The sequence below is a fragment of the Dioscorea cayenensis genome, chromosome 10 (genome assembly GCF_009730915.1).
Source record: "Dioscorea cayenensis subsp. rotundata cultivar TDr96_F1 chromosome 10, TDr96_F1_v2_PseudoChromosome.rev07_lg8_w22 25.fasta, whole genome shotgun sequence".
Taxonomy (NCBI): Eukaryota; Viridiplantae; Streptophyta; class Magnoliopsida; order Dioscoreales; family Dioscoreaceae; genus Dioscorea; species Dioscorea cayenensis.
The window spans coordinates 638,359-651,904 of NC_052480.1; the positions used below are offsets into that span (position 1 = coordinate 638,359).

The 13,546-nt window shown below is 37.0% G+C and overlaps 4 protein-coding genes across 5 annotated transcripts; 3 read left to right on the forward strand and 1 right to left on the reverse strand.

Moving 5' to 3' along the window:
• Nucleotides 1-396: 396 nt before the first annotated feature.
• LOC120270670 (mRNA-decapping enzyme-like protein) lies at nucleotides 397-3,151 on the forward strand. Of its 2 annotated transcripts, none has more exons than XM_039277738.1 (8): nucleotides 397-612; nucleotides 714-754; nucleotides 858-907; nucleotides 1,219-1,363; nucleotides 1,486-1,542; nucleotides 1,768-1,876; nucleotides 2,372-2,797; nucleotides 2,946-3,151. In XM_039277738.1, exons 1-8 carry the CDS (start codon nucleotides 457-459, stop codon nucleotides 3,000-3,002), a joined length of 1,041 nt encoding a protein of 346 aa, XP_039133672.1. In that variant the 5' UTR covers nucleotides 397-456; the 3' UTR covers nucleotides 3,003-3,151. The 2 variants fall into 2 exon arrangements, with proteins under 2 accessions (XP_039133672.1, XP_039133674.1); XM_039277740.1 differs by having other exon boundaries at nucleotides 397-573.
• A 983-nt stretch (nucleotides 3,152-4,134) lies between these two features.
• Nucleotides 4,135-6,156, forward strand: LOC120270634 (small RNA-binding protein 11, chloroplastic-like). The gene is made up of 4 exons (XM_039277690.1): nucleotides 4,135-4,309; nucleotides 5,556-5,624; nucleotides 5,719-5,825; nucleotides 5,936-6,156. The coding sequence occupies exons 1-4, from the start codon at nucleotides 4,171-4,173 to the stop codon at nucleotides 6,041-6,043; spliced, it is 423 nt and encodes a 140-aa protein (XP_039133624.1). The 5' UTR covers nucleotides 4,135-4,170; the 3' UTR covers nucleotides 6,044-6,156.
• A 943-nt stretch (nucleotides 6,157-7,099) lies between these two features.
• LOC120270425 lies at nucleotides 7,100-10,930 on the forward strand. The gene is made up of 10 exons (XM_039277430.1): nucleotides 7,100-7,274; nucleotides 7,373-7,444; nucleotides 7,524-7,616; nucleotides 7,691-7,772; nucleotides 7,867-7,923; nucleotides 8,294-8,358; nucleotides 8,479-8,574; nucleotides 9,531-9,617; nucleotides 9,720-9,800; nucleotides 9,891-10,930. The coding sequence occupies exons 1-10, from the start codon at nucleotides 7,176-7,178 to the stop codon at nucleotides 10,692-10,694; spliced, it is 1,536 nt and encodes a 511-aa protein (XP_039133364.1). The 5' UTR covers nucleotides 7,100-7,175; the 3' UTR covers nucleotides 10,695-10,930.
• A 215-nt stretch (nucleotides 10,931-11,145) lies between these two features.
• On the reverse strand, nucleotides 11,146-12,205 carry LOC120270426 (probable F-box protein At2g36090). Its single transcript, XM_039277432.1, has one exon. It carries the CDS (start codon nucleotides 12,137-12,139, stop codon nucleotides 11,174-11,176), a length of 966 nt encoding a protein of 321 aa, XP_039133366.1. The 5' UTR covers nucleotides 12,140-12,205; the 3' UTR covers nucleotides 11,146-11,173.
• Nucleotides 12,206-13,546: the final 1,341 nt, after the last annotated feature.

Here is a 13,546-nt window from a genome sequence, read left to right on the forward strand (position 1 = left end):
ATCCGGAAATGTAGATTATTATTATTATTTTTTTTATTTTAAAAGTCAAACTAAACAGTCACCTAGTGTATCTAAACACATAAATTAAACAAGAGATAATATAATTCTATTTTCTTTTTCTTAAAAAAAAATAATAATAATTCTTAAACCGACAGCCAGAAGTTTAGGAGTGACTTGCAGATGAGGAATGTGGGCATGTTTGGTTTAGTGTGGTCTAGTCTGGCCTGGTCTCGTCTAAGTAACACTACTACGTGGCATAAAACCGACAGGACACGCGTCCCACCACGCCACGTTAACCATCTGAACGTAATCAGTGTTGCTTATCCCGAGGCCTTTATACCCCCTCCCCAACTCCTCGTACCCCTGCGCGTGTCCTTTTCGGACCTCTTCTTTTTTTCTCTCTCACTCGCTCGCGCGCGCGCGCGCGGTGCTGCGCTGCGCGGCTGTGGCTTAAGTATGCCTCACGGGAAGCTCATCCCGGAGCTCGACCATCGAGGCACGAAGGTCCTCAACCTCACTGTCCTTCAAAGGATCGATCCTTTCATCGATGAGATCCTCCTCACTGTTTCCCATGTCTCTCTCTACAAGTTCAACCTCGATTCCAATCAATGGGTCTTCTCTTCATTGCTCTTTCTCTGGAGCCTTTGTTTCATACGCTTCTTTCTGATTCGCAGTTTTCATGAAGTCTTTTGTCTTGTTTTCCTTCTTCGCAGAGTCGCAGGGACGTCGAGGGATCACTCTTTGTTATCAAGAGGTAAGATCAAATCCGGCAACTAGTTTTTTTCATTTTCTTTTTCTTTTTCCAATTTTTAATGTTTCTTTTGGCTTTCTATTGAATGATATCATGTTTGTTTTAGGAATTCCCAGCCCAGATTCCAGTTCCTTGTCATGAACCGTCGAAACACAGGTTTGGATTCATTCTCTAGTTTTGTTTTGCTGATGGTATGCTAAATTTGAACTTTTGATTGGTGTTGAATTGATTCTCCTCCGTGTTCTTCTTTTCAACATGATTACTGGATTTTAGCTGAGAATTGTTGTGTATTGTTCTGCATCTTATGATAATATTAGTAGACATGTTTAGCAGGACCTCCGGACTGTCTGTTCCTCTTGACAAAATATATATATATATATATATATATATATATATATATTAGTAGACATGTTGAGTATGCCTGTCTTGTTTGGTGTATATGAGTGAAATAATTTGGTTTTGAACAGAGAACTTAGCGGAAGATATTTTGGGGGATTTTGAATATGACGTCCAGCCTCCCTATTTGCTATACCGCAATGTTGCCCAGGAAATTAATGGTATCTGGTTCTATAACTCTGAGGAAAGTGAAACTGTTGCAAATCTCTTCAGCAGGTAGTGACTGGGTTGCTTTCTTTTTTGAACAATTTACATTTGATAAATTCAGATATTTCATAGTTTACATTGGCTCGCATTAGCATATGATTGCTGAGTCTTGACTAATCTCTTCTGTTCAGGATAGCTAGTGCATTTTCCAAACAACCTCTGAAGCCTACACCTTCTGCTGGTACAAGGTGGTGAAAAACTTCAGTGTCCTAATAGTTATACATATATACATACATATATGACTTTTCTTGAACTTCTGTACTTGTATTTTAAAATGTGAACCATACCTTCTGAAATTTTCTTCTGAAAATATAGGTAATACTTAGCATTTGCCATATTGTCATGCTATGTTAACATCAAACTAATATGCTTTTCTCATCCAATTGTTGTATCCTCCTCTGCCTCGGAAGCAGTGAATTCAAGGAGCTTGAAGCTGTCCCAGGTTTGGCTGTGATCGAACGTCCTTTGGAGCCATTGACATCATCTGCTGCCCCCAGGGATCTAATTTCTAACCTCTTTAGTGTATGTCCTGCAACTCTTGCTTTAATATATATGCTAATTCCAAAAACACCTACTACTTCTATATGCTGCTAATGCAAAAATTCATGTTACTAATCTTTTAATTTAGTTTTTATTTTTTATTTTTTTTTAGATGTGGATTTACTTTCTGGTGTGGGAGTATGCAATAGATGTGTACATGGCACTAGACTTGTTTGCAATGATAATAATAACAACAACAATGAAGTGTTAATATCAAAGCATATGGTTTATCTTTGCAGTATTTTGGATTCATTTGAACTTATCAAGTTGCTCTCTTTATGGATTTAAACTCCAAGGAACTTTTAATGCTATCTTACCCTGCATTTACTTTGTGTATTAATATTTGCTGGTCTTGACACTAGGTTTAAGCAATGAATGACTTCCATTTTCTCTTGGTTAGCAGAAACTACTTTCTGTGTGTAGGAGGATACTGCAACCCCCTTCTTTTCTAAGTGTTGCATCTGTTTCCCTCTGCAGGCAGCTAAGCTCGTCGGAAGTGAATCAAGTTCGGCGGTTTCTGGAAAACAACATCAAACATTTGAACCTCCATCTTCAATTGATCAATCAATTAGTTTGTGTCTGTCCCTACTGCCAACTCTTCAACAAGCCACTAGATCACCATCTACATTTAGTCCTCTAATGCCTTATGTCAACTCTAAAGAATCATCAAGCAGCCCTCTTATCAGACCTCTTTTTACACCTTCATCTTCTTCTTCTTCATTACTTCCCCAACTGATCTCATCTTCTTCATCTGTTGCACCTCCAGTCTATCCTCCTGGGACCATGCAACACCCATACGGAACTCCATTGTTTCAACCCTTTCCATCTTTAGCTCAAACTTCCAGCTTAGGTTCTGTTATTACAAAAGAACAAATACACAATGCATTTCTCAAGCTTGTGCAGGTATCTCTTTCAATCAGCCATTTCCATTCCTTTCACATATATGAAATTGTTTTCCATCAAACTGATTTAGCTCTGTTTCACCTCTTGTTTTGTATAACTTTTGTGTTTTTGTTTTGTTTTTCTTTCAATCTTTTTTTTCCTTTATCAGAATGATCAGTTCATTGAGATGGTGTACCAGGAACTACGGAACGCACATGATACATAGCAGGATGTTTAAGTGTGGGATCTTATTTTTCATCTTCTTGTATAGGTTTTTCCAAAGTAGAAAACTACAGTAATGTTTTCAAGTGTTCATAATGAAAGGTCACCACATCAATGCACTGTGAATGAAATTGCGCAGTGCCGGATATATAGTTTTTGGATCTTGACATTCTTTTCATCTCTTGAGTCTTCTTTTACTCTCGTTTTAATCTCTTTTTTTCATCAATTGTACACATAAGTAAAGATAATAGTTCATGCTCATTAACTAAAGATTCACATATCGAAGCCAAAAATTGTATTTTATAACCCACCCACTCCGGGTTAATTTCATTAATGGCCACAAATTTTTGCATTTTATAACGTTGTGGCCATAAAACTTTTTTTTATAACACAAAAGTCATTTAATTTTTGCTCTGATTGCACCTGTGGCCACAATGGCCTGTTTTAAAGCTGTTTCCGGCGAATTTGCCTATGTGACGCTAATGTGGCGCTGATGTGGTGCTGATGTGGTGCCGAAAACAGTCTCAAAACAGGCCACTATGGCCACAGGTGGAACCGGAGCAAAGTTAAGTGGCTTTTGTGTTATAAAAAAAAGTTTTGTGGTCACAGTGTTATAAATTGTAAATATTTGTGGCCATGAGTGAAATTAACCCCACCCACTCTGGATTCAAAATCATTCATTTTTATTTTCTTATAATTGGAGAACCAAAAAACAGAAGAAAAAAAAAAAATGCTGAAGATGAGAAAATTTCAAGTTTTTAGAGAATTGAATTTTGTTTATTTTTTATAATTGGAGAATTGAAGGTGTTTTGACTGTTTTCTGTTTGTTTTTTTTTTAAAAAAAAAAACATTTTTCTACTCTCCCCTGTTTTTTTATGATTTTTTTCCATTTTTTTCTAAAAAGAAATTGCATATACATACATCTATGATTTTCCCATGATTGCTGTAAAAAAGTAAACAAAATTTATGTATCCATTTTAAAGTTGAGAAAATTGTAGTTATATCCCAGTATATATAATTATGTTTTTATGAGAAAAATATATATGTTTCAATATTTCATACTTTTGGAGGGGTGCACATACAAAATACCCAAAGGGGTAAAATGTGAAAATTCCATCTCTATTAAGTCCTAACATCACAGAGCGAAAGAGAAGCTATTCGAAGGAGCACCAATGGCGGCTTTCAGAGCAATATCGCGTTTGCTTGGGAATGGAAGCAACCAAAGCTTGCGTTTTTCAACCCCTAATCATGGTGCTCTTCCCTTCCAGCGCGTCTCTTTGAGGGGTGTTTCTTCCAAGCTATTTATCGGTGGTAAGCTTTGCAGAGATTTCTCGTCATTTGTTTTGGTTTTGTGTGTGCTCTGCTTGTTAGGGTTTATGATCTTCTTCTCCTTGTTACCATATTTCACTTGCTGTTGAATCCATCAAAAGATTTAACTCTGAAACTTGCGTTGATTTCTGTGAGTAGAGGTGTTGCCAAAGCTTTGATTTTTTTTCTTCATTTGATGTCCCCAAGTTGACTCATTTGTTGAATTTCACTGATGATTCTTAAGCTCTAAATAATTGTTACCAATTGAACCATTGGTTATTGCTGATGAACATACGAATGCATGATGCTGGCTTATGATTTGTAATGGTTGCTCTTTTCATTCAAGCAACATTTTGGGGATTTTTTTTCCTTGGTTTTTGTCTAAGATCAAGGAAGTTTAAAGACAATAGTTTACTTCTTTGTAGTCTATTGGTTGAGTGTTTTTTATCTTTATTCCAAAAGAGTAATTGAATTCTATTACCATAAGCATCTATTCCTCAAAGATTCAATTTCCAAAGTATATACCATGTCTTTTGCTGAAACGGAGGAATGCATTGTGCTGCTTTCTTTTGTGAGAAAAAAGTGAACCTTTAAGAAAGAGTTTTACATCCATATTTGGATGGTTTACTCTGATATGTCATGTACCCAAGCCAAAGTAATTAGCTATTGCCATTCACCTGCAAATTGATCGAGTTTGTGAAAAATCTCTGCTGATGAGGCTGCGGAGCTTGATGCATTGGATCTCATATTGGTGGTCACGCACTTGTGATGTCTTTCAATCCATTTATAGTTGTATTTTTTTATCTCTCTTTAACTCGAGTTTGGGTGATATTCTATTCGGAGATTTTTTTCTTGTCTTTCCAAAAACTTTTTCAGTAGTATTTGATAGTCGTTAATTGCGCAATCATTCAGCATTAAGAAAAACAGTGTGTTATTCTACTTTATTTGCATATCCGAGCATATTTTTTCCTTCAAAACTCCTCAGCAAAGTAATGCTAGCTCATCTCTGTTCCTCCAAAGTTCTCAGCAAAGCAACTCTAGCTCATGGGGGAAATATTGCAAAGTTGAATGTGTATCTAATAATATGTATGTTTGTGACTATTATGAAACCTAAAAACCTTATTCATGACCATTCTTACACTTGAATTTGGTGGAGAAATTAATGTTTGTTTTTATGTTTTTCCTTATTGATGACCATTCTTACACTTGAATTAGAGACACTAATATTTTTTGCAACACAATGTCATAGGGCTCTCATTTTATACCACTGATGAATCCTTGTCTGAAGCCTTCTCTCAGTTTGGCCAAGTTGTTGAAGGTTTCAACGCTTCCCTGCTCCATTTTTTCCCTTCTTCATATTTAATCTGCTATTTTCTGAATAATGTACCAACTACCATCTTCCTCTTCACCAGCGAAAGTAGTGATGGACAGAGTCGCCGACAGGTCGAAGGGTTTTGGATTTGTTACATTCGCTTCAGAAGATGAAGCGCAGAAGGCCCTTACCGAAATGAATGGCAAGGTAACAATCTCATATGTCCGGGTTTTTTCTTAAGCATTAAGTATTGAATGATATACATCGGCCGTATTCTCTTCCTGATACATGAATTGATGAATTCTTATTTGTTACAGGTTCTGAATGGACGAGTCATTTTTGTCGATAAAGCCAAGCCTAGAATTCGATTCGATGAGGCTGTCCCGGTGGCCAGAGGGCCACCTGATCCTCTAGTAGATAAATGATTCTTGCCATTTGAATTCTATTCAATGTAAATTTTATCAGCATCTCACAATGTAGTAAACTAGACCTACTTTGAGTTGGATCAAGATCATGTTCAGCATGTTGTGATTTTCAACACTACACATTTTTCACAATCCTAGTTTGTGTTTATGCCTCTGCAGGGAAACAAAAATTAAATGGGTATATATATATATATATATATGATGGGCCTTCTACTCACACCCTCACATATTAAATCTAGGTTAGTTGATTATCAACCATTAGATCAAAAGCTAATGTTTTGGATCATTTAATGCATAGTTTTACAGTGCTTATAAATAATAGTACAGTAAAAAAATGAAATGCGCAATATTTTAATATGAACCGTAAAACCGTTGATTATGATCATAACAGTGAATGAACAGCTGTTCAATTTCATTTCTTAAGAAACCTACAGTTAAAATATAAAAAAATTAAACTAAATTCAAAGCACACTAGAATAACCTATTTGAATTGGGTATGATGTTCAAATACTGTTGAGGGGTACTGTTTATGCACCCATCTCTTCCTATCGCTCTCATCTTAACACTCTCTCAAGCTTTTCCAAATTTGGAGGCATCATATGATTTTGTGAATTTCCCCAGATAATCTTTCCTCATTTATATATATTATAGTGGAAGTCATTGGACAATAAATTAAAAAAATAAAAAAGAAAGAAAAGTGATGAAAAGTCATAGGCAGGGTTTGAATCTAGAGAGAGGGTGCCAGGGGGCATGTGGCACTATTGGATGTTGATTCAACACACATCCGCCGATTCAATGTTGTCCGCAAACCTCCATACATAACATGAACTCATATATATATATAGAGGTATAATACCCGAATTAGAGAGAAAAATAGAGGGACTAATTCGGGTATTATACTATATATATATATATATATATATAATATGGGCTTTTTAAAATGAACACACTCATTTGGGCCTTATGGGCCGAATAATCCAATTGATAAACATGGGCAGGGCTTGCCCATAAAAAGGAGAGCTTGTTTCTCTATATATAAATGTTTGAAGAAAGGACCTTCGTTTTCCTCACTCGTTCTCTCCCGGTCTAAGCTCTGTTCTAGGGTTTATCGGCGCAGTCTCTCTGCACGGTCATGGCTCAGCTCACCATGGATCGCATCTTGCGGGAGAACCAGAACCGCGACGCCGCATCCATCATCTCTCTCCAGCTCTCTCATCGAGCTCTCTCCGACGTATTTGACTTTCCCGCCTTTTTGTTGTGTTTTTCTAGCTCCATTCTAGTCCCGCTTCTGATTCAGTGATTTTGATGCTTTGTTTCGATTTCCGATAGGTAGCTTTGTTGAGTAGTTTCAAGAACTTGGAGCGGCTTGATCTCACGGCCAACTGTCTCAACACTCTGGAGGTTGTCTTGTTTTATCAACTTATTTTTGAAATGTATTCGAGTTTGGATTGGTGATTTATGCTTGATTTTTTGGTTGTAGGCTTTGAGTTCTTGTGTTAATTTGAAGTGGTTATCGGTTGTGGAAAATAAGTTGAAAAGCTTGAGAGGCATTGAAGGCCTTCTGAAACTTACTGTGAGTATTATGATTTGAAAGCTTCAACATTTTGTTATAGTATTTAACTTGTTTGATTCTGTTTGGTGGAGCAGGTGCTAAATGCTGGCAAAAATAAGCTTCAAAAAATGGATGAAGTTTGCTCTCTTACAAGTTTAAAAGCTTTAATTTTGAATGGTGAGCGATCTTTTGTGCTTATTGTTTTGGATGCTAAGTTGTTTTTGTGTTGCAAATATTGGTTAGTTTTGAGGATCTGAACTTGCCTCTGCAGATAATAATATAACGTCCATCTGCAAACTTGATCAGCTGAAGTACTTGAATACATTAGGTATGCATCTCTGGCCCCAGATCATGGAAGCATATCTGGGAGTAGTCTAAGTCTCAATAGGATATGGACTAAAAGGTTTTTTTTTTTAAAACAGCACAAGTTACCAAAGTTGACATAATGTGTTGGCTAAGCAATTTGCTTATGTGGATATTCATTTATGTGTTAAGTGTGTTGTGGATCACACAAACTTAAGCTATGTTTCCCTTGTAAATTTTTTTTTTTTCATTTTTCTCTGAAAATTACTGGGGAAAATATCATCTTTGACAACCAATGAATATTTTTTCCGACTAGCCTCTAGTTAATGTATATGTGACCTCTGGTTGATATTGAGGAACTATGTTAATTAGTTTCTTGAATTTCATCATTGTAGTCCTATCTCGAAATCCAATTTGTGATATTGGTGACTCTTTGGCGAAGGTGAAGGCTCTCACGAAGGCAAGAACACACATCTTTCTTTGCCTGATCCTCTTACAAACACCTTCATTGTATAAGCTTCCCATTGGTCTGTTGTCAGTAAGAATTATTGAAACATTTCCAACTTAATTTCCATTTCAGCTGTCTCTCTCCCATTGCCAGATCCAAGTGATCAGATCTTCTCTCAGGTCATGTGTGGATCTAAAGGAGCTCAGATTATCTCATAATCAGATAACAGTAAGTGCCACCAAAAAAATTCCTTTAGCAGTTTTCTTTTCAATTGACAAGATCACTTTATGCAGTGTATGCCACGTTGCTTTAGACGGTTTAATCTTTAACCATTATTTTCTGTTTATGTACATGAATTATTTACAGGGACTACACCGTATATACACAATATCATGCACTACATATATACTCATCTTGAGATACTTTGTATAGCTTCACATTGGTAACTACTCCAGGATGCAATGTTCTCTATTTGTAGCGTATCACAAAACTGCTTTAGTTTTGTTGTCATTGAGAATTCATCTTTTTCCATTCCTGGCCATCCCAAGCATCTTATGATGCCAGTTAGGTTTTACATTGGTCATTTAATCTAATCTAACAACACATCCAAATCCTGCATAAAGGAAAGCATTAATTGGTGTGGCCATTTAATTTAACTACTTAGGAATGTAACGTTTTCCATTTGTGCAGCCTCATTGCACCAAAAATTTCTTTAATTTGTTGTCATTGAAAATTCATCTTTTGCCATTCCTGATCATTCAAAGCACCTAATGATGCCAGTTAGGTTTTATATTGCTTAAAACACATCCAAATACTGCATAAAGAAAAGCATTGATTGTTGTGGGCATTTAATTTATTCTTTATCTAGAGTTGTCAAATAAATGTCTAAGATGAGAGCTGTGTAAATTTCAAACAACGAAACATCTTACTTGATACCGACATTGATCTTTTGATTTGAGGGGCATAATTAGAAACCAATTTAATCATTTCAACCGTGTTCCTAGTAACGTTTTCTGAAGGTTAGAGATGCTGTTTGCCAATGTTGTCTTTTTGTCACTTTCATTCATTTCCATTGACTACTATATGATTGATTGATTACCAATATTTCTGATATGTTTTCTGCCTCTAATCTTTGACTTGTTAGCATAACATCTATATTACTGGTATTTGTTTTCATTCTGCAGAGTTTCCCTGCTGAGTTGAGTCAAAATGTAAAACTCCAAAACCTTGATGTTGGAAATAACCTAATTGAGAAATGGTCTGATTTAAAGGTCAGCATTTCCAAATGATTAATCCCAAACACTCCTGCAATTCACATTGATGCATTTTTTTAGCCTTCTCTGCTAATGGTAACATGGAATACCTAATGATAGGCTCTTTCTGCATTATCCAACCTTAGAAGCGTCAATTTACAAGGGAACCCGGTCGCTGAGAAGGATAAGCTAGCGAACAAGGTGAATTCCTCCCTTTGTTAGTACTGAAATCTGTGATTTTCTTGTTGGGGAAGATGATAGGTTCTCACTATTTTCTCATTGTTGGCACAGGTAAGGAAATTATTGCCAAACTTGCGGATATTGAATGGCAGGCCAATTGAAAAAGCCAGACTCAATGAAAGATTGTTGCCTAATGAAGATATGTTGAGTCACATCAAGGATGATCGACCCCGTGATTATTTCACTGATATTGGATCTAAGAAGAAAATGAAGAGAAAAGCTTCTGAAACAGATGTTGTGAAGCTTCCTGGAGGAGATGCTTCTAAAAGTTTTGGTGAGGATGAAGCTGTGGCTCTTCCCAGTTCCCCTGTTGCTGAAGAGAAAAAGGATGCCAAGAGAAATGGATCCAAAAGTACCAGAAAGAACCCCAAGGAAAAGATTCCCAGCCAGCCCGAAGGTGGTGGCAATCCAAAAGTAGTAAAAAAACCCAAGGAAAGATCATGGGATGAAAAGAGTGATCCTGAAATTGAGGGAGAAATAAAGTGGAAAAATTCTAACAAGACAAGTGCTAAGGATGCCAAGAAGCCCAGATCCTTCTGCGGTGCTGGGGATCTGGAAGCAACAAAGGAGTTTGTAGGTGAAGGAAACAGATCAGAGGGTATTGATGATGCAGAAACACCATTTGTGGATCTTATTCTTGCAGATAATATCCATGAAGGCACCAACAGGAAGATGAAAAATCATGAGATTGCCTCTGATGCAAAATCATTCCAAGGACTGGTGATTGATCACACTAAGAAGAAGAAGAAAAAGGCCAAGAACATAAAAGCTATTGTGAACGGTCGGCTATCACTCCAGCTCTTACAACCAAATTCAGACATCGGAACAGGTGGACTGTCAACATGGGATGATTAGTTTGATTGGCGATGGTCCCTGCAGAAATTGCATCAAATATCTGCACCGCATTTAGACCTGTTTAGGTATTTAGTGTCCTGAACACTTGTTTGGCCAGCATTGACCTTTCAATTTTCACTCCATGAATGGGAAACAAATTTGGCCAAAACTATACTGCTATTTGTTGTGATTTGTTTTCATTACAATTTTAGACAAACAAGCTAGATCTTTTACATACATGATGTTAATATTCTCAACTTATTCAAGCTGAGTGGGGGAAAACTAAAGGTCAAAGAAAGGGGCGTCATAAGAAAGAACATGAGTGGGGCCATGAACGTTTTACTGCTTTTGCTTTTCAAGATCAAGTGATTGAATGAATCATCCATGTACTGACTGTCATTAATTTCTGTCGCAGATGTTGTCCAGGCCTTTCTCAGTCATTGCATTGAATTCTGTTTGTCAGACCTTCATCCTATCTGGAATCTCCTCTGTGATCATCCCTACCGGAAAACCACCAGAACTATGAAAGCCATGAAGATGGAGACTCCAATGGCTATGCAACAGGTATCAATTCTTGTCTCATTCCTTGCCCTTCTCTCCTTCCTCTCCTTTCTCCTTTCCATGTGTTCTTCATAACCTTTCTTTGCCTGTTCTTCCTCCTCTCCTCTCCCCCTACCAAACTTCTCTCCTTCCATGGCTCCCTTTATGATTACCAAGCTCTCCTTCCCGTTCAAACAAATCCCATCCTCATCCTCTAACATCAAGCTCACCTCCCTAACATGTGCTCCTTCTTCCTCACCGGCCACCGTCACTGTGATCATTGCTGCGACTGACCTGTCTCGAGTTGCCATCGCATACTTCACCACTGTCTCCCCACTGTACCAATGCTTGTCAACTGTAACCGGCCGCCTGCTTGACAAGTTCACCGCCTTCCGTCCTTCTGGGTCTATAACTATCCAGCTCAGTGTCAGCTCCCCAGGCGATACCACTGCCGGAGTTTCCATAATTGTTTGATCAGGATCTTTCCGTTCAAGAACATCAATACGGAATGGAGAACCGTTGAACCATTGGCTCTCTGTCTCTGTCTCAATAACACGGGATAGAATTGGGACACCCTTATAGTATATGTCCACAGCAGAAAGGAGCTCTTTTGGGAGTTTGATGGTGTTTCCAGGGTCGCCATGTTGCCCAGCGAGGTAAGGAAAGGGATAGGCCTCGGAGAAGAAAGAACGATGAGAGCCAGCGAAAGAGGGGATGATGGCATGCAAAAGCTCAGGATGGTGCCGGAGAGACGGCCAAGTTGAGAGGCAGAGGTCATGCCAAACATCTGGGTGGCTAGCGACGGAGTGAAGGTGTGTGGTGGCACAGCTTGCGGCAGCTAGCGCTGGCCCGTCCAGCAGCCGGAGCGCGTGCACCACCAAGTCCGGGTGAAGGTCTTCAATGGTGGTAGTGTGTGCCAAAGCCATTGCAGAACTGAAGAATAGGATTAGAATTGTAAGCCTTGTGTTTTGTGTTCTGGCAATGGACACCAAGGTGAGCTTTTTATATACCTGTAATTCATAATTGAGAATAATTAATTTCTCTATTAACTTTTCTAATTATTACGAGTTTGCCATGCTATGTTCTGTATTAGTTGACATATGTATATATCTTTCATAATTATATCATTTTCTCACATAATTGTAGGTTCATTGAAACAGTCCTTAACCAAGTTTGTATGGTCAGAGCACACCGGTTTGACATGGTAAGTAGAACTGAACACATTTATTGCTTCATTGTATTTGTATTGACTCCAGCTTCTATTTAATTTATACTGTTCGCTTGCTGGCTAATAGCTTTCAAGATGACTTACTTGATCTTAAACACGCTTATTTATTTATTTATTTATTTTAATGTTTATATATGGAGGAGTTTTGCCGACAAATAGAAAGGGATTTGGACTGTGTTCCTACATCACCATATTCATAAACACCCACTTGATATTCTAACTAAACTACTCTTAAAAAAAAATTATATATTGAACCATACCCTTATTTTATTCTCTATAAATCAACAAAGGACGTAGAAGAAGATTGAGGCAGTTGAAATGGTCACGTCTTTCTATTTCTTTTTTATTTAATTATTTATTTTTTGTTTTTGTTTACTAGTACTGATGTCTGGGCCGGCTTTGTAGAATTCTTTTTTAATTTCTTGCATAGAATATCATGGCCAAGATTGGAACATTTTAATCCAAGTGTTTAAAATCTTGCATTAATAGTGTTTTAAAATTTGAATTAATTACAATTTTTTTTTGGTCATTTCTTTAAAGTTTTACAAATGAAATATCAGCTCAGCATTTAAGCTGAACGGATGGACGGTTAATAATTTAATTTTTTTAAAAAATATATAATATATCAAGATATATACTAGTGCAAATAAATGCTTATAATAATTCAAATGTTAAAAAGATGAAAAAATAATAATAAAAGAAGTGACTTAAGATGAAAAAATATATATAATATATCAAGATATATACTTAAGATGTATACTTTTGTTGAAAATGAGGGGTGGGGCTGCATTAGTGGGGGAAGTTGATCATGAAGTGATGTCCTTTTCAGGCATGAAAAAAATCCAGACTAGTTTTTAGGGTTTAGAAGCTCTTGCACGCCATTAACCTACTTAATTTAGACGATTGAGTTTTCATATCTTTTTCATTATTGATAATATGGATTTAACCCCTCATCATACTCACATTATATTTGACCTCTTAATGACTAAATTAATGAACTCTTTCTAATTCCCTAAAGACTTGACACCAGTTATATCTGTGAATATTTTCCTATACACGTCGCCATAAATATATATATACACACACTGATCTTTTCCGTCATAAT

Coding starts and splice junctions, on each gene's coding strand:
- LOC120270426 (XM_039277432.1), bottom strand. CDS start 12,139: ATGGCTTTGGCACACACTACCACCATTGAAGACCTTCACCCGGACTTG.
- LOC120270425 (XM_039277430.1), top strand. CDS start 7,176: ATGGCTCAGCTCACCATGGATCGCATCTTGCGGGAGAACCAGAACCGC. Junction 7,617..7,690: donor AAGGCCTTCTGAAACTTACT/GTGAGTATTATG, acceptor TTGGTGGAGCAG/GTGCTAAATGCTGGCAAAAA. Junction 7,924..8,293: donor GAAGTACTTGAATACATTAG/GTATGCATCTCT, acceptor TCATCATTGTAG/TCCTATCTCGAAATCCAATT.
- LOC120270634 (XM_039277690.1), top strand. CDS start 4,171: ATGGCGGCTTTCAGAGCAATATCGCGTTTGCTTGGGAATGGAAGCAAC. Junction 4,310..5,555: donor TTCCAAGCTATTTATCGGTG/GTAAGCTTTGCA, acceptor ACAATGTCATAG/GGCTCTCATTTTATACCACT. Junction 5,826..5,935: donor TTACCGAAATGAATGGCAAG/GTAACAATCTCA, acceptor TATTTGTTACAG/GTTCTGAATGGACGAGTCAT.
- LOC120270670 (XM_039277738.1), top strand. CDS start 457: ATGCCTCACGGGAAGCTCATCCCGGAGCTCGACCATCGAGGCACGAAG. Junction 908..1,218: donor CATGAACCGTCGAAACACAG/GTTTGGATTCAT, acceptor GGTTTTGAACAG/AGAACTTAGCGGAAGATATT. Junction 1,543..1,767: donor ACACCTTCTGCTGGTACAAG/GTGGTGAAAAAC, acceptor CCTCGGAAGCAG/TGAATTCAAGGAGCTTGAAG.